The 22,532-nt window shown below is 42.8% G+C and overlaps 1 protein-coding gene across 2 annotated transcripts in view; it reads left to right on the top strand.

Moving 5' to 3' along the window:
• MAP2K5 (mitogen-activated protein kinase kinase 5) overlaps window positions 1-22,532 on the top strand; it is a 124,015-nt gene that overhangs the window by 10,593 nt on the left and 90,890 nt on the right. For both annotated transcript variants that reach the window (XM_041418675.1, XM_041418674.1), the window contains exons 3-8: window positions 1,109-1,176; window positions 4,630-4,699; window positions 9,299-9,339; window positions 10,050-10,114; window positions 13,646-13,694; window positions 21,764-21,828. In XM_041418675.1, the coding sequence (XP_041274609.1) occupies window positions 1,109-1,176; window positions 4,630-4,699; window positions 9,299-9,339; window positions 10,050-10,114; window positions 13,646-13,694; window positions 21,764-21,828 (358 nt within the window). The remainder of the gene's footprint in view (window positions 1-1,108; window positions 1,177-4,629; window positions 4,700-9,298; window positions 9,340-10,049; window positions 10,115-13,645; window positions 13,695-21,763; window positions 21,829-22,532) is intronic.

Here is a 22,532-nt window from a genome sequence, read left to right on the forward strand (position 1 = left end):
CAGGCTGGGGGGATTTTGTAGTTTTGGTTCTACTCTTGCTTCCCTGACGTGCTGGAAAATCAGATTTGAGTGCTCTGGGCAAGGAGGGAAGCCTGGAAATCTTTCTGGATCCATTTTTGGGATGGCAAAGGAGCTCTGCTCAGGTTCAGGACTGGTTTTCTTCTGGTTTTACTCTTTGCTTGATTAGTTTAGATTAATTTTTATTTTTCTCTGCCTCTTCATCCACATATTTTTAATTCCTTCTGGATTTGCCACCATCAGGAATTCTGCAGCTGGAACTGAGTTAATTCCTCAATTATTTCAAAGGAAATTTTTCTAAATATTTCGCTAGAATTTTCCATTTTTTTTTTTATGGTCCCAGCTCAGTCTGTTCCCTCTCCCCAGACCTTTTATCACAAATTCCTCCCTCTTCTGCTTTCCCTCTGATCCCTCTTGTGGATATGTGGTGCTCCAGTTGCTCTCTCCCTGTTTTAAACTCCAATTTTGAGGTTTTTATGTTTTACTCTTCTGCATTGCTTTGGTTTTCTTGTTTTTTGGGGTTTTTTATAATTTTGGGGGTTTTTTTGGTTTTTTTTTCATTATTAACTTTCCAGAGTCAGAATGAACAAAATCTTTTACTCACACAATTTGAATTCCTTGGCTTAGATTTTTTTCTCCCCAGATTCTTGGAGTTTTTTTCTCCCCAGATTCTTTGTTTGGGTTGTTTTTTTTTTTTTCCCTGATTCTTGGAGGGTTTTTTCCCCAGATTCTTGGGAATTCCAGCTTGGGGAAGGTTTTAGGGAGGGAATTCCAGCTTGGGGAAGGTTTTAGGGAGGGAATTCCAGCTTGGGGAAGGTGCTCAGCTTCAGGAGAGGTTCTGGCACTAAAAAAACCTGCTGAGAATGAAGTTCTGAGCACTTTGTGCCCCTTTTTAGACAAAACCCACAATTCTTGTTAATGAATATTTGCAGATTGTATACAATTACAATTATTATTTCAGAGTCCGTGTGCAGCTGGCCTTTCTGGTTTAGATTTTTCATTTTATTTGCTGCTGTAAGTGCAGATAAAGCCTTGCCTGTCAGGATTGTCCCTGTCTTTTCCTTGCTCACCTGGTGCCTTCCTCTGGCAGATGAGGATGAGGATGGGGATCGGATCACGGTCAGGAGCGATGAGGAGATGAAGGCCATGCTGTCCTATGTGAGTACACTGCCACAAATCCTGATTTCCCCACGTTTGTCATTTTTTCTTGGTGTTTTTTTTGTTCCACAGTGCTGAGCTGGGCCGTGCCCCCGTGTTAAATCCCAGTTTTTGGTGTTCTGCAGGGAATGGAGGTGGTTTCACACCAGATCCGTGGACAGGCTCGACTTGAAAAAAGAAAAAAGACTTGTTCACTTACTGATCATATCATAAACATTAAGAATAATGCATCTTAATGACTTTTGCATTAGGTATAGTGCAGGCTAAATGGACTATCAATTTCTTGTATTTTTTATGCAGTACTTAAAGTAACGGCTCATTAAAAATGAACCCCTGGGCTCTAAAAATTTTTCAAAATCTACTTTCATCTGGAGACTGCTTCACCCCTCCTAACAGAGGAGTTTCATTGTAGCTGCAGGCTCAATATTCAGAGAGGATTTAAAGATGTGTTTGGTGTTTTTCCAGGGGAGATGGATGTGGCTGTGTGTGCCTTTGTGTAGGTAGGGGTGTGTGAAATCTCTCTGGATCCCTGTAAATATAAATAAATATATCCCACAGATATCAATCTCCTGCAGAAGGGGAAGGGTGCACTTCCTGATGGCAGCACAATCATTTGAATAAAGTGGGGAAAAATATCCTTGAAATTCTCTTTTCAAAGGAAGTGAGTAAGCAAGAGGGTGAAAAATGGGGATTTTCCCTCTGAGCCAGAAGGATGAAAATTCCTGTAAGTGACCTGGCAGAGCCAAGCTCTGTTTGGGAGCACCCAGAGGTGATTTTGGGGGAATTCAGAGGATCCCAGACTGGTTTGGGTGGGGAGGAACCTGAAATCCCCCCCAGGGACACCTCCCAGTGTCCCAGGCTGCTCCAGGGATCCATCCTGGGGATGCAAGGGCAGCCACAGCTGCTCTGGGAATTCCTTCCCAAAATCCCACCCAAATTCCCCATTTTCCACTCTGAAGCCACCACCCCTGGGTGCTGTCCCCATCCCTCCCCAGCTCTCCTCCCTGGATCCCTCCCTTCTCCAGGGGGGCATTCCCAGCCTGGCTCATCCCACGTTTTCCCTGGCTGCTGTCCCTCCCTCCCCTGTCCCCATCCCTCCCCAGCTCTCCTCCCTGGATCCCTCCCTTCTCCAGGGGGGCATTCCCAGCCTGGCTCATCCCACGCTCCCGGTGCCTTTTTGGGATTTTGCTCTTCTCAGCCCCTTTTCCCTCCCTCCCTTTTTGGGTCCAGCAGCTCCCTGGAGATCCCTTCCCCCAGAATTCCTCATGGTTCTCTCTTTTCCTGGGGAAATCTCAGCCATTTTTTGCCTTTAAAGTGGAAAACTTTGGATTTTCCTGGCGCAGCCTCCAGATTAATCATGCCTTGGGAAGGTCATTTTTTTGCTATGCTTCCAAGCTCACTGTTAAAGTTTCAGTACATTAGAGTTCTGATTGCCCAACTCTCTGCTTTCCCTGCAAAATTATGGGATGCCTGGAAATGACTTCTTTCTGCTTCAGCAGCTCTTCTTCTCTGAAAAATTTTTCTCCTCAGTTTTAAACTAGTTTTTTATTTGAGTGTTGCACTGATGGTTGAACTTCCTCACATCCTATGGGCTTCGTTTTGGGATGTGTTTATGAGGAAACAAATGTTCTGGGCCTAGGAAATGAATTAATTTCATAATCTTGGGGAAGAGAAATACTCATTTTGAGGCCTGCAACAAATATTTGGAGGATTGGCCAGCTGGGAGAGGATTTCAGGGAGTGCTGATGTGGTGCAGGTGTTCCCTAAAATGTAAATAAAGTGGATATTTTTCAGTTTAAGGAGAAAAAAAAAAGAATTCCCTGAGATTAGACTTTGAACATACTATAACTGGGAAGATATTTGGGGTCATTTTGATATTTTGAATAATTTTGAACCTTCCCTTTAGGTTCTTTGCTCTATGAATTTGACAAGAGCTTAAATCAGGTCTGGAATTCTCTCAGATTATGCAAAAATGCTTTGAATTAGGCTGATTTGGGGGGTGTAAATGGGGTTTTTTCAGCGCTGGGCAGTGCAGTTAATTAAGGACAGCTGCTCTGGAGCTGTTGTCTTGTATCTGTATAAAAAGGCAGTAATTTTTTTGACAGCCACTGATTGGAAAGTTGCTTGCAGCTCTCTCAAAGCAAGGGCTACACGCTCTGGATCAATAAGTGGCAAATTTCCCATTAAAAACAATACCTGAACAATGTTCCAAATAGCCACTGGCATCTTAATTTTCCATGGAAACCTCCAGTGCTGGCGTGTGGAGGACAAGTCATTTTCAGACAATTTTTCCAGACTACTTGTTAACAGTTATTGCTGTCCCAAAAGGTTGACAGCTTACATGATTGATATTTCATTTACTTGTCATCACTGGTGAGTAATGGAGAGAGTTTTTCCTCCCTCTCTCTCCCCCCTCTATTATATTTTTGGTGGGGGGCAGGAAGCACTCTCAGGTGTGTTTATTTTACTTGGTTATTCCAGGGAGGGATCAGAGGTGTTTCTGTTGTGTGTGGAGATGTCTGCAGCTCGTGGAATTCTGTTGGGGAAGTGGGAATTCAAAAGTTGAGAGCACATCCCAGGGGCAGGGACAGCTCCCACCATCCCAGGCTGCTCCAGCCTGGCCCTGGACACTTCAGGTGCTCTGGGAATTCCAGCCCAACCAGGAATCCCTTCCCAAAATCCATCTAAGTCTCCCCTTTCCCACTCTGAAGCCATTCCCTGTGTCCTGTCCCTCCATCCCTTGTCCCCAGTCCCTCTCCAGCTCTCCTGGAGCCCTTCAGGGGCTCTGCGCTCTCCCTGGCTCCTTCCCTTCTCCGGGGGAACATTCCCAGCTCTCCCAACCCAAGCATCTTCCTGGATTTTGGTGTTCTCAGCTCCTTTTCCAGCCCTTTTTGCCCATTCTGAGGTTTTTTTAACCCATAAACATCCCTGGATCACTCCAGCAGCTCCTGGGCAGTTCAGTGTCTCAGGATGTCTGCAGGGACTTTTTGGGGTCACAGCTTTGGGATCCCTCTGTCCTGATCTTCATCACTGCCAGAATTCCAGATCCCTTTGGCATTCCCTTGGAGTTTTCCAGCTGCCCAGTTTTGGGGTAATTTAGGGGATATTTGGGGTTTATTTGCACCGAGTCTTTGTGGCCATGTTTGGTTTTCCTGGCTCCCACAGCTGTGGAGCTGCTGCATTTGCTGTCAATATTTCATGCTGTAAATATCTCATTTCCTCAGCTGCTGGAGCATTCCCAGCTTTCCCTGCTGAGGCAGGAGCAGATCCCTGTGGCCCCACAGCTCCCTGTTTAAATTCCTTTTTGGGGGAGCCCTGCAGATGGAAAGGAACCACCTGAAGCTGATCTGCGCAATCACAGAGAAAATGAAAACACACAGAATTAAAGAATCCATAAGTGCTTTTACCACTCCTGCCTTACTGACTCATCTCTTTTTTGGGTTTTTTTTGCAGTATTACTCCACTGTGATGGAGCAGCAAGTGAATGGACAATTGATAGAGCCTCTCCAGATCTACCCACGAGGTAATGCTGAGCAAGTCCCCGTCACCAGCCGAGTCAGTGGGGCTGGAACAGCTCCTGGCACGTTTTGGGGAGCTTTGAATGCACAGAGCATCGTGTTTGCCTCTTAATTTGGAGAGAGGAATTCATTATTGTGGGGAGCGTGGAGAAAAGTGCATTTATTGCATAGAAAGCAGCTAATTTCCTGGAGTAAATTAGACTAACGAGGTTTGCAGAGTACATATTTAAGTACATTTGAAGAACTCATTGGTGATGGTTCTTTCCAGGCAAAGCAGATGAATAACTGAAGACTTGGATACTTATGAAAATTGGGCTTTTTAAAGCTGTTTGAATGTCATTAATCAGCCTGCCAGGCTGGGGAATGTCCCTGTCACAGCATCTCCAGCCAGGACACGATTTTGTCTGAGATTTGGGCTCTTAGTGCTACCCAAATATTCACAAGCACTTCAATAATTCTCCTGAACAGGGAGAGATGTAATCAATTCTGTGGACTGAGGCAGTAAAAAAATAGGTCATCTCCAAGCTGACAAAAATCCGTAGGCAGCTGGGGAGCTTTTTTGGGAATGCTCTCTCTGAGCTCCAAGAATGGTTGAAAAAAAACCCTCCTGCATTACATAATTCATTGAGATCTCAGTAGCCAGGCTCTGAATCTCTGGCTCTTAATTGATGGAACTGAGAAGGTTTAAATTCTCCATGTAAATCTCCCAGCAATAAATTAATTCAAATAATTAAAAATTAAACTCCCCTCACTTAACTGATATTGCACAAATAATCATACTATGAGGCTCCCAATTAAACATTCCACACTTCCATTACTTACAACTCTCTGAAGTTTGAATTGGGCAATTAACCAGGAGCCTCCTCAAACACTGCTAACGAGGTCTCCAAAGGAGGCTGGCTGGGATTCCTGGGGGTTCCCTGTGCAAGGGGGCAGGAGTTGGAAGGGAATGTGGAAAATTGGGTTTTGGGCAAAATTGGGGTTTATGGGAATTTGGGTTTGTCTGGCTGAGGCCTGCAGGGTCTGGTTGGGAGGAGACCCCAAGGTGTGGGAGCTGTGACCTCCTCAGGGCAGGGAGAGGGAGGGAGGGGTCTCCTGCCTCTTCCCAGGCGTGGATCATGGAGTCCTGGAATGGTTTGGGTGGGAAGGACCTGAGATCCCATCCCATGTAATCCCTCCCATCCCATGGATCCCCTCCCACCCCATGGCAGGGACACCTTTTCCCTATCCCAGGCTGCTCCCAGTCCGTGTCCATCCTGGCCTTGGGCACTGCCAGGGATCCAGGGGCAGCCACAGCTGCTCTGGGAATTCCAGCTCAGCTTCTTCTCACCCTCCCAGCCAGGAATTCCTTCCCAATCTCTCATCCATCCCTGCCCTATCCCATTTAAACCATTCCCTGTGTCCTGTCCCTCCATCCCTTGTCCCCGGTCCCTCCCCAGCTCTCCTGGAGCCCCTTCAGGCCCTGGAAAAGCTCTGAGGCTTCCCTGGATCCTCCTCTTGTGGCTCAGAGAAACTGGATGATCCGAATAGGTTGGAAAATCTTGGAATTTTCCTTTAAGCCTTTACATTTCCAGTCCCAGGGAGCGCTGCCAGGAGCTGCTCACACCTGACCACCCCCAGGTTTAATTTTTCATTTTTTTGAGATTTAATCCTCTCCTGGAGTCTCCCTCTGGCCCATTCCTGAAGAGCCAGCCCTGGCAATTCCTGTTCCTGCTGCAGTCTCCTGGATGATCTCCTGTGGCTGGGCAGAGCTGGGAATTGTCTCCGTTCTGCCCCAGCTTCAATCCCCCCAGCTCCTCCAGGTTCTCCCCCTGCCTCAGCTCTGCCTCTCTGCTGCCATTTCCTCCTTCCCACTCCCTCCAAATTGCTCCAGAGCTCACCTTTGGTTTCATCTTCCCAAACCACCTCCTTCAATCCCCTTTTTTTCCTCTGTTAGAGCTTTCAAACCCCCCAAACCCACCCCTGAGCTCCTCTGAAACACCCAACAAAATCTGCTTTCCTGCTCTTTTTTTTTCTGCTTTCCTGCCCCCTTTTTTTTTTTTTCTGCTTTCTTGCTCTCTTTTTTGAATTTTTTTTCCTTTCCTGTCTCCTTGTCCTGCCTCTCTAATGAACATCCCAAATTTTGGCAGCCCTTTTCTCCTGTGCCCTCCTGGCCCTGGCTCTCCATGTTCCCCACTTGAAAGGCCCAGCAGCATCTGCAGCTTTTCTGCCTCTAATTTCCACTTCTTCTCTTTTAAGAGATTTCTTTGCAAATCCTTTGAGTTCTTTTCCTTTTCTGCCTCTCTAACTTCTGAGGAAGCCTCAGTTCCTGCTCCCAAAAACTCCTGTATTCCATAAAAATCCTGTCAGGAGTAAATTTCCACGTGCCAACCTGTGTTACCTGGGCTGTGCTTTATTTATTTCATGACAAAAAGATCTTTAAGGGGAAAAAAATTGGTATTTTCTGTTTTTTAATAGGTTTATTATTGTTGGTTAGGTAGTAAGAGCCAGAGGGGGATGTTATATTAAAAATAAACATCTCTGTGTGGTGTACGTATAAAAAATGTGTGCACACAAATATATCTATATATATTTTATATGTATATTTCTATACATGTATCTATTCATATATTTTTATATCTACATATATTTATCTGTATAAATTATTATTTTTTTATAGATAGCTACATATTTTTATGGATATCTACATATTTTAATAGATATCTAGGTATTTTTATATATCTATTTTGAATATATATCTATACATATTTATATATCTACATGTATTTTTATATATCTGTGTATATTTTTATCTATATCTACATATGTTTTTATATTTATTTATAGATATTTATTTATCTGTCTTTTACCCATGTTATTTACATCCCATTTGTGGAATGCAAGGTGAACACAGCATCCAAATGCACACCATAAAAATCATTATTGATTGAATATCTTGTTCAAAATGCCAATTTTAATCTATTGGCAAACCAGGACGGGCTGATACATATTTATAATTTATCATTCTGGGTTATTATTTTTTTAATATGTAACATTTGCCCTCTTTGCATGCACGTGGTAATTTTGGGTGTTGTTAAAGGCACGTGGCCCTCAGTGCTGTGTTTAATAACCATCACCTGTGTCCTTCTCCCTCATAAACACTTCTGCTTCCTGCTGTCACCAACAGGAGGGAGAAAAAAAATCCCATTTCTGCCATCACTCAGCAGTGACAGCCCCTTAGCACAGCCTTGCAGGGCACTGGGGCTGGGACCTGCCTGGGACACGGAGCCCTGGGGCTCCCACACCCAAAAAACCTTCCCAGAGCTCATCCCTGCCTGGAGAGCTGGGGGTGTTCCCTGGCCACAGCTCAGGAAAAGCTTTCCTCCTCCAGCAGCTCATCCCTCTGAGCCCAGACACCACCAAGTGCCACGCTGGCAGCTCTGCCCCAAAAAGTGACATTTTCAGTGCCATTTATTCACTATTTACCTTTATTTGTTCAGTATTTACCTTTATTTATTCACTATTTACCTGCTATTTATTCAGTATTTACCTGAGAGGCTCACTGCTGTTACCCTGCCAGGGTTTCCCCCCTGTTTGTGTTTCCCCCAGGGGTTTCCCCCATATTTACCTTTGATTTATTCAATATTTACCTTTTGGAGGCTCTGCTGTTGCCCCAGGTTTGGGTTTTTCCCCCAGGTTTGTTTTTCCCCATGGTTTTCCCCCATATTTACCTTTGATTTATTCAATATTTACCTTTTGGAGGCTCTGCTGTTGCCCCTGCCATGGTTTTTCCCCAGATTTGGTGTTTCCCCTAGGTTTGGGTTTTCCCCAGGCTTCCCCCATGTTTTTCCTCTATATTTACCTTTTATTTATTTGGTATTTACCTTTTATTTATTTGGTATTTACCTTTATTTGGTATTTACTAGAGAGGCTCACTGCTGTTACCCCTGCCATGGTTTTTCCCCCCTGTTTTTTCCCCCCTTGTTTGTTTTTTTCCCCCATATTTACCTTTTATTTATTCAGTATTTACCTTTTGGAGGCTCTGCTGTTACCCCTGCCATGGTTTTCTCCCCCCCCCGCCAGGTTTGGGGTTTCTCCCCAGGTTTGGTTTTCCCCCAGGTTTTTCCTCCCTGTTTTTCCAGCCATTTCTTGCCCATTTTCCCCCCACATTTCTTCCCCATTTCCCCCAAAGTGCCTCTGCCAAAATGACCAATTCCTGACGCAGCCAATTTCCTAAAAATCCCAATATTGGATTGCAAACATCCCTGTGAAATTCCAGGGAAAGAAACCCCTGTGTGTGAAAACACAGCACCACAAGGCTGCAGTCTGAATTACCAAAAAATGCCCTGGTTTGAGCCGAGGGTTCTCTGGCTTGTGCTGTGTTCTGAGCAGAAATTAGAATTTCCATTACACGGTGTCAGGAAGCTCTTAGCATTTATAAATGCTCACTCCTGCAAGTTAAAAATCCTGGGCTGTAATTCCCACTCTGGGTCTCGCCAGGCACTTTTCAATCATTTCTCTCTGCTAATTTTGGTGTCACCCTCATTTCTTTTGAAAAGATTCATTTTGAGCAAATTTGTAAATGGCCCTGATGTGTTCTACAATTTAGTCAATTACTGTTTCAGCCTGCAAACCTCCTGGGAAACGGAACATACATGGCCTCAAGGTACGAATTTCAATAATTGTTTCAGCAAACTTAGATGGATTTGTAATGCTGTGTTCCACTTATTGAAATGTCAAATAAAACTGCACTTTCTTGAGCTCTGACAAGCAGATTTTTTTTTTTTTTTTAATTCTGGATTTTTTTTTTTTCCTTTGGTGAGGGTGGGAGAAGGATTCATCTGCAAAATGTTGGCTGTGATATCTATATTTATATACGTGGTTTTATTAAGAATGGGTTTGCCTTTTTGTTTTTAACCTCTGCTAATCATGTTCTTAAATTTTAGTAGTTCATTTATCAACTGCTGTCTGCCACTACTTCAAAGCTTTTAAACCCCCACCTCATTCCTGTGATTTCAGCCATTTACCCAATTGTGGGAGGCACCACAATGGAATTACTTTACATTTTTAATTCCTTATTGCCCCTACAATCGCATGGAGGAGACCATAAACACATTAAGTGATTTTTGAGTGTCCAAAATGAGGAATAAACCCTCAATCTCTCCCTTTTCCCAGCGCATTCCTTCAGCCCCGAGCGCGCCGCAGCCCCAGAGCTGCGCATCCCGCTAACCTACATCCAGCCCTCCACCACCAGCATGCCTAGCAACCAGCTAATTAACCTTGCTAGCGAGATGAGGAATCCGTGGCAGATTAGAGGTTAATTAGCAGGGTGTCCTGCGAGCAGGGCTCTGCTCAGGCTCCGCTCTCTCCCCGCAGGTGAACACGCGGGCGGGAGCCGGCAGCGGCGCCTCGGCCGCCTCCGAGGCCCTGCCCAGCAACAGGTGAGGACTTCTGCTGCCTTCCTCCCTCATCCCCTGCTTTTGGGACCCAAAATGGGGCCCTCACCTGTGGCTGGTCCCAGGAGAGCTGGGCTTGGGTGGGTTTGCTGGTGGGAAGATGGAATTCCCCTGGGTGGCGTTGGGTTGGGGCTTTCAGGAGTAAATTAGGGTTTGCTGCTGGAGAAATTGGGGATTGCTGAGAATTTAAGAAATAAATTAGGGTTTGCTGGGTGTTTCAGGGAGAAATTGGGGTTTGATGGATATTTCAGGAGGAAATTAGGGTTTGCTGCTGGAGAAATTAGGGTTTGGTGGGTGTTTCAGGTCGAAATTAGGGTTTGGTGATGGAGAAATGAGGGTTGGTGGGGATTCCAGGGAGAAATTGGGGTTTTCTGGGTGTTTTCAGGAAGAAATTTGGGTTTGCTGCTGGACAAATTGGGGTTTGATGGGTGTTTCAGGGAGAAATCAGGGTTTGGTCATGAAGAAATGAGGATTGGTGGGGATTCCAGGGATAGAAATTGGGGTTTGATGGGTGTTTCAGAAGGAAATTATGGTTTGATGGGTGTCTCAGGGAGAAATTAGGGTTTGCTGCTGGAGAAATGAGGGATTGATGGGAATTCCAGGAAGCAATTAAGTCTCGATGGGTGTTTCAAGAGGAAGTTAGGGTTTGGGGGTGGGAAAATTAGGGTTTGATGGAGATTCCAGGGAGAAAATAGGGTTTGATGGATGTTTCAGGGAGAAATTAGTGTTTGCTGTTGGAGAAATAAGGAATTGGTGGGTGTTTTGAGAAGAAATGATGGTTTGTTGGGTGTTTCAGGAAGAAATAAGGGTTTGCTGGGAATTCCAGGACAAAATCAGGGTTTGCTGCTGGAGAAATAAGGGTTTGCTGGGGATTGTAGGACAAAATAGGGGTTTGCTGCTGGAGAAATGAGGATTTGCTGGGTGTTTCAGGTGGCTCTGAGTTTAAAAAGCCCTGAGGTGCAATTTGGGGCTGATCTCCTGTGGTTGCTCCAGTGCCAGAGTCTGTGTTCATGTTGCTTGTTCATTCCAGGACTCCTTGATTTGAAAGTTTAATTCCCTTTCATAGGTTTGTACCAATAAAATAGCCTAAATAATAAACTTAGGTAGGTTTGTTAGGGTGAGGTAGCATTTTTTAAAAATCTTTTCAGTTTAGGTGCTTGTTAACTACAGTTCCAGCAAGTTTTGGAGTCCATCCCCCTTATCTTGCTTTTTACTTTCCAGCCCCAATTTGAAAACCCTTTTTGTGGTCTTAAAATGCAAGAAAACTCATTCTCTTTTTTTTCCTCTAGAGATTTGTTTTTCAAATGCTGGAGGATAAACTCCTTTTTATTACATGAATTGTTACAGGAAATCATAATACTGATGGTAAAAACCTACAAAAAATCTTTCTGTATCCTTCAAGAGAAATAAGGAGGGTCTGGCTCCATCTTCTTCCTACAAGAGCATGTCTGAGCCATGGGAACAGAATTCTCTGGAGGCTCCTTTCAACCTAAATTATTCTATTATTCTAATAAGCTCACAATATTCCATTTATCCGTGCATCAGCATCCTGCTCCCTTTTCTCCCTGAGAAAAAGGAAGAGCAAAGGAATGTTGTGAAGATTGAAAAGGTGAATTACCACAGATTAACGTGACCAGAGGGGCACATTTGTGGTGTTCTGGGCACGTTTGGAGGGTGAATTTTGGGGGCCTGTCCTGAGGCTGGGACAGTCCCACAAATCCCATTTTCACTGGGGGAGATTCCAGCCTCACCCACAGCAGGGCTGGGGTTTTTCCCCCACTGGAAACCCCATCCAAAAACCAGTAATCCCAGTTTGCTGCTGCCTTTGGTGGCTCTGTAATTGTGAAGAATTTAAAAGAAATCCCATCCTGGCAAAGTTTGCCCCATCCCAAAACTCTTAAATGAAGAGGGAATAAATCTGAATAAATCTCTGTGTTCTGCAGTCCCCCCAGGCTGAGCTAAATAAAGCTGATTTTCCTGTCACTGCTGCGTGCTTCCTTTCAGTACCTCCTGTACTTTGAGCTTGTTCTTCAAGTGCATTGAAAATGAAGCTTCTAGAAGATTCTTGTCACCTTATCTGGTGGTTAATTGCCATTCCTTTTCCAAAACCTTCTGCACCGGGAGTTTTGTTTTTGAAGTAATTGAAAGTCTCTCTTTGTTTCATGTTCACAAATTGTTAGTCATGAAAGATGACAAGATCAACTTATGTTTCCTTGGAAAACTTAATTTTTCTTTAAAGCAGTCGTGGGAACAAGAGGCCTATTAAAGAACAAAGCCACCAAATATGAAATCTGTGTTTTCACTGTTCCTGTTAATAATGATCTGTGATCAAGACACGTGCACAGCCCTTTCAAGAATATATTATTTTGTACTTTTTTTTTTTTTTAACTTCAGTAATAAGAGCAGAACGTCCCTTTGAGATGAAGTTTTGCAGACGTTGCTGCCCTGGCAGTTTGTTGTGTTGAAGGAGCAGAGTTAGTCAGGAAAGGAGGGGAAAAAGCAGGATTTTGTGAGTTTTTGAAGGAGTTTGAGGGCATTGAAGGTTTCACTCTTTAACTCACCAGGCTGAGAGGTGAGGCTTGGTGAAGTTCTCATAGAGGAAATTAAAGTGAGTTTTGTTGTATTGGTTTGGGGTGGATTCTCCTGGAAAGGCAAAGGGAATTGAAGTGAGTTTTGTTATTGGTTTGGGGGGGGGGATTCTCCTGGAAAAGCCGAGGGAATTCAAGTGAGTTTTGTTGTATTGGTTTGGGGGTGGATTCCCCTGGAAAAGCCAAGGGAACTCAAGTGAGTTTTGTTGTGTTGGTTTGGGGGTGGATGCTCCTGGAAAGGCAAAGGGAATTCAAGTGAGTTTTGTTGTATTGGTTTGGGGGTGGATTCTCCTGGAAAGGCAAAGGGAATTCAAGTGAGTTTTGTTGTATTGGTTTGGGGGTGGATGCTCCTGGAACAGCCAGGGGCTCAGCAGAGTGCCCTGGAATGGGTGCCCATGGAAAGCTGGGCTCCCCGCGGGGATTTGGGCACAGCCCGAGGTCCCAAATCAGCAATTCTGCTCCAGGCTGGGGTCCCTGGAGGAGGTGACATCCCTGGCAGCACAGCCCAGAGCTGAGATCCACAGGAATTCCTGGAATCAAGCTTTGGGGAGCTCAAAAACCAGATTAGTACAGGAAAACTGGGTGTGAACCACATTTTCCTGTGTTTTTTTTAAACCCCTGACACATGAGAGCAGCTTTATTTTAAAATTCCCTCTTAGAGCTGGTGAGCAGGTTGTGCAGTCAGGTGTCTAAACCAGCTGTAAGGTGGAAAATGCATTGATTTTTAAATTTTATTTATTTATTTGAGCTGTTCATTGCTTGTTCACGCCTGCTGCCTGCAGCTTGGCCGTGCTGGCTGCTCTCACCACACCTTCCCCCTCAAGTTTGATCTCAGAATATGGAACCACAAACTCCCCTTGTTCCTCTCTTTATCTGACAGAGTGAAATGTTAAAAAGAATTGTTTCTAATTTGTTTTTTCTTCCCCAGCTTGAAGAAGTCCTCTGCAGAGCTGAAGAAGATCCTTGCCAATGGCCAGGTGGGTGCTTTGGCCGGGGCACATCTCGTGCCTGGCTGGTGCTCCCGGCTCATTCAGCTGAAATTTGGGGTTTTAACCCAAAATTTGGGGCCATGGGAGTGTCCAGGGTCCTGATTTGCTTTTATTGGCACAGAAATTTGCCTCCCACTTCTCAAAATCTGCTTTAGCTGCAAATGGATGGGGGCCCCTCAGTCAGTTTTGGGTAGCTGAGTTAGCTGCTCACTTGTCAGCCTCCCATCAGAGATGGAAGTGAGATTAAATTCTTGTTTTTATCGTGTAGAATAGTTGAGTTTTTACTGAATTTTTTACTCAGTGTATTGTTAGAACCCCCTGGTTATTGAGAATTTGGGACTTGCTGCACTGACAAACTCTGACCCCCAAGAGAGCGCTGCATTTGACCTGAGGGCGTGGAGAAAATTCCAAAATTAATTGATAAAACCAAGGCTATAGGTGTGTGCTTAGGTTAAAATAGTGCAATAAATAATCCACAGTTTGTATTTACAGCAATACCAGAAGGTACTGTGCATGAATTTAATTGGTTAACAGCCTGCTGAAATCTATCTCACTGGCCAGTGTGTGTTTATTAAAGATCTCTGTTTCTGGGCAGTTTACATATTTTCTTACGGATTCTTATGGGATAGAATTCTTGTTTTTGCAGGTGTAACCTGATTTTTTCACAAGAATAGGCTGTTACATAAACTGATTTTCATCCTTAAAGTTCATTTCTCATGGGAGCTCAACACAAGCTAGTGTTAGTTTCGTTAGAATAGCAATAAGGCCTGATTTTACAGTTTACTGTGAAATAAATTTTATTTTGTAAGGTTTTATTTATATGCAACAAATGACCTTTGTGAGGTTTAGGGCAGGAGATCCTGAAATATTTGGCAGGTTCTTGCCAGGAACCTCTCTGGAATCACTTCAGGATTGTGGTTTTGGGCTGGGAGGGATCTCAGAGCCCAAACTGAAAATCCTCCTCCTCTGCCCCAGGGGCCTTGGACACTCCCAGGGATGGAGAATCCAGAATTCTCAAGCAGCCACATAAATATATCTTAACATAGATATATTTTATATAAAAATAAATATAAAATATAAAAATGAAATAAATATATTTAAATACATTATGTATGCTTATCATAAGCATATATTATTTATGCTTTATTTATATATTCATATAAATAAATATATTTAAATATAAATATATTTATATGTGAATAGATAAAATATAGAGATAAAAATATAAATAAAAAGTATCAAACTAAAACAAATGTTAAAATATATTTATTATCTCTTTATAAAACCAAATAGATATTTTTTAACATGCACATCCATTTGTCCCAGGTTTGGCAGCCTTGGAGGGAGGCCCCTGTCCACGGGGCTGCCTGTTAGGCTCGTATTTTATAAATAAAAATTATCAAACTAAAACAAATATTAAAATATATTTATTATCTATTTATAAAACCACATAGATATTTTTTAACATGCACATCCATTTGTCCCAGGTTTGGCAGCCTTGGAGGGAGGCCCCTGTCCACGGGGCTGCCTGTTAGGCTCTATTGACTGGGACATCTGTGTCACTGCAAATAAAAGGCTCTCATTGATTTTCTGAGCTGCTCTTCACTTCCCCTCTGCCTCGCAGGGCTGAGATCTTCATTATCCCAGCTGCTCGTTCAGTGCTGCCCGCAGTGACCTCCCCTGGCACCTCAGGAGCCCGGGCAGGGCTGGCAGCAGGAGGAGGGGCAGCTTTGTGCCATCCCTCAGCCTCACCTGGTGTGATTTGAGGGGAAAAAAGAGAATTTTCCCCTCCAAAAAAGAAATTTTTCCTCCTCCAAAAATGAGGTTTTTTTCCCCCTCCAAAAATGAGACTTTTCCCCTCCAAAAATGAGGTTTCTTCCCCCTCCAAAAATGAGATTTTCCCCCTCCAAAAGTGAGCTTTTTTCCCCCTCCAAAAATGAGGGGTTTCCCCCTCCAAAAATGAGATTTTTACCCTCCAAAAATGAGGATTTTCCCCCCTCCAAAAATGAGGGTTTTCCCCCCTCCAAAAATGAGATTCTTCCCCTCCAAGAATGAGTGTTTTCCCCCCTCCACAAATGAGTGTTTTCCCCCCTCCAAAAATGAGGTTTTCCCCCCTCCAAAAATGAAGTTTTTTCCCCTCCAAAAATGAGGTTTTTCCCCTCCAAAAATGAGTTTTTTCCACTCCAGAACGTGAGCCCAGTGCTGCAGGGTCCCTGGGATTCAGCTGGAAATGGGGATTTTAGGCTGAGCTCAGTGTTCTCAAATTCCTGCCAGGTGATTTTTTAAAATATTCCAGAATTCCCAGGTAAATAATGTATTCCCCTTGGTGGCTTGAGGTTCTGGGAGCAGCAGCAGCAGGTGGCTGAACTTGTAAATCAGGGTGGTGCTGACTCTGATATTACTGATTTCTTTTGAAGTGATTTATTTTATTCTTTACCCCAGAATGTGAGTAAAATCTCTCTGAGGTTGGCTGAATTTGGCATTTTATTTGTTCCAAACTGCAGAGAACAAGTGGTTGGAGTGCCCTGCAAGAGTCACAGATTGGTTCCCTGTGGTTTTGAATTTTAAAACTAAACTTTTTCTTATGATATCAAACATGTTACTTAAACTGACTGAAAGGAAAAAAAAGAAAATAAGGATTAAGGGATTAAGTGCCTCTTCTTATGATATTTAAAGTGTTATTTAAACCCACTGAAAAATAGAAGAAAATAAGGATTGTCTCTTCTTACAGTATTAAAAATGTAAATTAAACCCACTTAAAAAAATATTAAAAATTAGGGACTTCTATGATGTTGGAATTGCTACTTAATACCCACTAAAAAGAAAATAACAGTGAAATTTTACACTTAAACCCAATTAAAAAAAAAAAAGGATTAAGTACCTCTTCTAATATTAAAAATGCTGCTGAAATCCACTAAAAAGCAATAATTCAGTTTTAATACTACTTTTTAGTCAGCCTGATGGGAGTTAATCTGCTTTTTTTGAGAGGAAACGAGATTTCAGTTGAGTTCTGCAAAATGTTGGTCACAGATCCACAACTGGTGATGGGTTCCTGGATAAAACTTTAACTTTTGTTCATTTTGGGGGGATTAAGTCACACTTAACCATTACTTAAGTCCGGCCTGGGTCATTATTTTTGATTATTTTTTGGCAGTTTCTGCTTTGAGGCATTCCTAATGATATTCCCCCAGTAGCTTCCATTTAGCTTTAATAAGGAATTCATATTAATCATTAAAAGAAGGGGACGTGATCCTTCAAGATAATCAAATATTGACAGGTTAGAAATAGCTTTCTGCCCGGCCTCATTGATAGAGGTGATGTGATATAAATATTTATTTCTTTTCTGTCACTCAGGGTAAATGCCACCAATTGATTCAGCATTGATAGAGTGTCACCAGTTCATAAGGAGCAGTGCAGGGGCGGCTGCTGCCCGATTAGTGCTGCCCTGCCAGGGGGATTTACTCCCTCTCCTCAGTGGCTGCTCTGGGCTCAGGCAGCCCCTCACCCCGGCCAGGATTCATTGGCATGTGGGTCTTAATAGGCACAAAAAACCCGCCCTGATTTCACCAGGATTAATTGGGAATTCGGGGATTTATTTACTAAAAACCCACCCTGATTTCACCAGGATTAATTGGGAATTCGGGGATTTATTTACTAAAAACCCACCCTGATTTCACCAGGATTAATTGGGAATTCGGGGATTTATTTACTAAAAACCCACCCTGATTTCACCAGGATTAATTGGGAATTCGGGGATTTATTTACTAAAAACCCACCCTGATTTCACCAGGATTAATTGGGAATTCGGGGATTTATTTACTAAAAACCCACCCTGATTTCACCAGGATTAATTGGGAATTCGGGGATTTATTTACTAAAAACCCACCCTGATTTCACCAGGATTAATTGGGAATTCGGGGATTTATTTACTAAAAACCCACCCTGATTTCACCAGGATTAATTGGGAATTCGGGGATTTATTTACTAAAAACCCACCCTGATTTCACCAGGATTAATTGGGAATTCGGGGATTTATTTACTAAAAACCCACCCTGATTTCACCAGGATTAATTGGGAATTCGGGGATTTATTTACTAAAAACCCACCCTGATTTCACCAGGATTAATTGGGAATTCGGGGATTTATTTACTAAAAACCCACCCTGATTTCACCAGGATTAATTGGGAATTCGGGGATTTATTTACTAAAAACCCACCCTGATTTCACCAGGATTAATTGGGAATTCGGGGATTTATTTACTAAAAACCCACCCTGATTTCACCAGGATTAATTGGGAATTCGGGGATTTATTTACTAAAAACCCACCCTGATTTCACCAGGATTAATTGGGAATTCGGGGATTTATTTACTAAAAACCCACCCTGATTTCACCAGGATTAATTGGGAATTCGGGGATTTATTTACTAAAAACCCACCCTGATTTCACCAGGATTAATTGGGAATTCGGGGATTTATTTACTAAAAACCCACCCTGATTTCACCAGGATTAATTGGGAATTCGGGGATTTATTTACTAAAAACCCACCCTGATTTCACCAGGATTAATTGGGAATTCGGGGATTTATTTACTAAAAACCCACCCTGATTTCACCAGGATTAATTGGGAATTCGGGGATTTATTTACTAAAAACCCACCCTGATTTCACCAGGATTAATTGGGAATTCGGGGATTTATTTACTAAAAACCCACCCTGATTTCACCAGGATTAATTGGGAATTCGGGGATTTATTTACTAAAAACCCACCCTGATTTCACCAGGATTAATTGGGAATTCGGGGATTTATTTACTAAAAACCCACCCTGATTTCACCAGGATTAATTGGGAATTCGGGGATTTATTTACTAAAAACCCACCCTGATTTCACCAGGATTAATTGGGAATTCGGGGATTTATTTACTAAAAACCCACCCTGATTTCACCAGGATTAATTGGGAATTCGGGGATTTATTTACTAAAAACCCACCCTGATTTCACCAGGATTAATTGGGAATTCGGGGATTTATTTACTAAAAACCCACCCTGATTTCACCAGGATTAATTGGGAATTCGGGGATTTATTTACTAAAAACCCACCCTGATTTCACCAGGATTAATTGGGAATTCGGGGATTTATTTACTAAAAACCCACCCTGATTTCACCAGGATTAATTGGGAATTCGGGGATTTATTTACTAAAAACCCACCCTGATTTCACCAGGATTAATTGGGAATTCGGGGATTTATTTACTAAAAACCCACCCTGATTTCACCAGGATTAATTGGGAATTCGGGGATTTATTTACTAAAAACCCACCCTGATTTCACCAGGATTAATTGGGAATTCAGGGATTTATTTACAAAAAACCCACCCTGATTTCACCAGGATTAATTGGGAATTCGGGGATTTATTTACTAAGAATGCACCCTGATTTCACCAGGATTAATTGGGAATTCGGGGATTTATTTACTAAGAATGCACCCTGATTTCACCAGGATTAATTGGGAATTCGGGGATTTATTTACTAAGAGTGCACCCTGATTTCACCAGGATTACTGGCCGTTTTGGTTCTTAATAATTTACAAAAAATCCACCCTGATTTCACCAGGATTAATTGGGAATTTGGTTATTTATTTACAAAAAACCCGCCCTGATTTCACCAGGATTAATTGGCCATTTTGGTTCTTAATAATTCACAAAAAAGCCCACCCTGATTTCACCAGGATTAATTGGGAATTTGACTTCTAATACTTTGCCAAAACCTACCCTAATTTCATCAGGATTAATTGGCCATTTGGCTCTTAATAATTCACAAAAAACCCACCCTGGTTTCACTGGGATCAATTGGGAATTTGGCTGTTGATTTACCAAAACCCACCCTGGTTTCACTGGGATCAATTGGGAATTTGGCTGTTGATTTACCAAAACCCACCCTGGTTTCATCCCCCAGCCAGTGGAGGGAGGGATGCTTTGTTTGCTGCTCCCTGCCTGGTTTCCCATGAATTCCTGAATTTTCCAGCCCCTCCAGGTTGGGGTTTTGCAGGTTTAATGCCCCCTGCTAAAAGACCCTTTTATGATGGAGAATCCAGTTTTCCCAGTGGAATAAATAAATCACCCTGTGCTTTTGGCACCTTTATTTGAGCCAGTAAATCCCATTTTATCTCCCATCAGATGCAGATCCTGCCTCCAGCCCAGCATTCCTGCTTTTCCCTGGAATTCTGGGTGCCCTTGGAGCCTCAGAGGAGGGAGTGGAGGCTGCCCCTGTCTTTTAGGGAGGGATGTGGAGAAAATATTCCCTTTTCCCAGTGGGCAGCAAGCAGGAGTTCAGGGAACGTGCTTGATGTCTCCAGTTCTGCTCAATTCCTTGTTCCTCACTTGAGGAACCTCCAAAAAATCTCCTCTTTTCCCCCACCAGGATGCAAAAATACAAATTTGTTGTTGGTTTTGTGGGTTCATTGGATTTCCTTCGGGGTGATTGGTTCAGGAGGTTTTTGGGAATGCAGGAGGTGTTTGCTCCAAGGATGGAGGATTCAGGTCCTCCAGCTTGGAAGAGCAAAACTCCTTAAAATTCCCAAGTCTGCAGCCAGAGAGAAATTATTTTTATTTTAGGGATCACTGTAGACTCTTTACATATTTAAAATCCCATTCATGAGCAGTTGTTGCTCATGAGAAACAACTTCCCCCCTTTCTGTTTGCATTTCCTGATGAATGCAATAAGCAAAGGAGCTTTCAGTAATGAAGTAAATGTTAATTTTCATCACAAATGGGCCCTCCTAAGGAACCTGGCCCAGGTTTAATTCCAAATAAATAATGAAATCATCACCTTCTCTTTTGAGTTGTCTCAGCTCAGGTTTTCCCATCCCTGTGTAGCAATTCCAGTGTGAAATCACTTTTTTTTTTGCTCAGGTAGTGAAAGGAAAAAACATCAATTTTTGGATTAATAATTTCTGTCCTTGTAACTTCTTTTAAATCAATAAAATATTTCATTTTCTGGTCATTAGAAATGCTGAGTATTGACTCTTTGGGACATTTGAGCTTGTTATCATCACTTGTGTTAATACACAAAAATGACATCTTTAAGCAGCCAGGCCAAGTCATGTGAAATATTTAACTTGGTGTCCCATAAAATACAAGTAATTACTGAAAATGAGTTAATGTTTCCTAGGAAAATACCTTTTCAAAGCAGGATTTGCTCAAACATTTTCTCCTTAAAATGATCTGGCCATGGGGGAATCTTTCTGGAACAGAAAATTGCTTTTATCCCAGAATTAATTCTGTTCAAAATATTTATTTTCAAGTATAAATGTGCATTGCAAAAACGTCTTTAATGGGATTTTTTAAATTGTGCAAAATCAGAGGAACTCTGCTTGTCCAGGAGAAGGCTGAACTCTGGTTTTACATTTCAGTTGCTTCCCAGGCAATATGTTAAGCTGTTGTGAAATCCATATTAAAAAAAGGTGCCAAATTCAGGAATTTCTGCAGTGCTCTGGATCTGAGGATCTGAGCTGTCCCAGCGAGCAGAAAAAACTGAGGCAAAGAAATTGCTGCGTGTTTGAAGGAAAATCACTTGGATTGGGATTCCAGACTGATTTTTCTTGAGGTAAAAAAAGTCTGCACTGAGCTCTGCCAGAGCTGCCTCTCGCTGAGGCTCAGCCCTGCTGATTCCAGGATAAATCCCAAACTTTTCCAGCTGCCAGGGTTGTTCCCATTCACCTCCAACTTTGGCTCTGCTGATGTGCTGCTCTGGAGCCCCTTTTCCTCTCAGCAGCAGTGCCCTGACCCTCTTGAGCTATATTATATCATTCCATTTTGACACCTTTTATCAAACTTTAATGAAATGACCCAGGCAAACAAATTGTCATTAAACTTTCCATCACTTTGTCCCTTGGTATCGTCTTTTATAAATTGGACAGCAAATGTTGTATTGATCTTCTCGTTCTTGCAGCTGAACTTGAAATGACCCAGACTGCTTGTTGTTTATGGCCTGGAGTTGCTTTTCCTTGACATTTCCATCCCCAGCATGACATCTCTTTTGTTTTTCTTTCTTTCTTGTGGAGATGAATGAACAAGACATTCGATACCGAGACATCCTCGGCCACGGCAACGGAGGCACCGTCTACAAGTGAGTGGGGGTTTTCACCTCAAATCTGCCCCAAAATTCAGATTTCACAGTGTTTCTGCTTTTTACATTTGGTGGTGTAGGCGTGTCTTGCTGCTCTGCAGGAAAAAAAAAAGTCATAATGTAAACTTTTAAATTGTTCAGAGGGGTTTTATTCTGATTTTAACACGGCTTTGAATCTTTTCTGGGAGCAAGTGGAGGGTTCACAAGTGGGATCTGGGATGTCCTGGATTGGCCTCCAGGATTTGGAATTCTGCTGCCTCACCTGGGGATGTCAGCAGTGGGATGTGGTGGCAGCAGTGTCCTGTCCTCCATAATCCCTCACCCCCTTTTGCTGCCTCTCCCTCCCTCCCAGCCTGACCAACTCCCCAAATTTTGGTGCAGAAGCTCCAGCCCTGCAGCCAGGATAAATTTTAACCAAATTTTGGTGCAGAAGCTCCAGCCCTGCAGCCAGGATTAATTTTAATACTGTAAAAATTAAAATAGCACAGATAAGACTTTTCCTGTTGAGAAAACTCCTGCTTATGCATCGTGCAAAGTTTAAACTACAGAATGTAATATCTGGGACTTAATAGTCTGCAGTGGGGTATGAAAAATATTCCTGTGGGAATTAAGAAATCCATACTTTGTCAGAAAGCCCTGAGGGAGTAATAAAGGTTTCCTCCAGAGAGCTGTTTACCATATACAGTAACCCAGCATCTCATTAG

Source organism: Onychostruthus taczanowskii, unplaced genomic scaffold (genome assembly GCF_017590055.1).
Source record: "Onychostruthus taczanowskii isolate IOZ18803 unplaced genomic scaffold, ASM1759005v1 scaffold6, whole genome shotgun sequence".
In the NCBI taxonomy this organism is placed as follows: Eukaryota; Metazoa; Chordata; class Aves; order Passeriformes; family Passeridae; genus Onychostruthus; species Onychostruthus taczanowskii.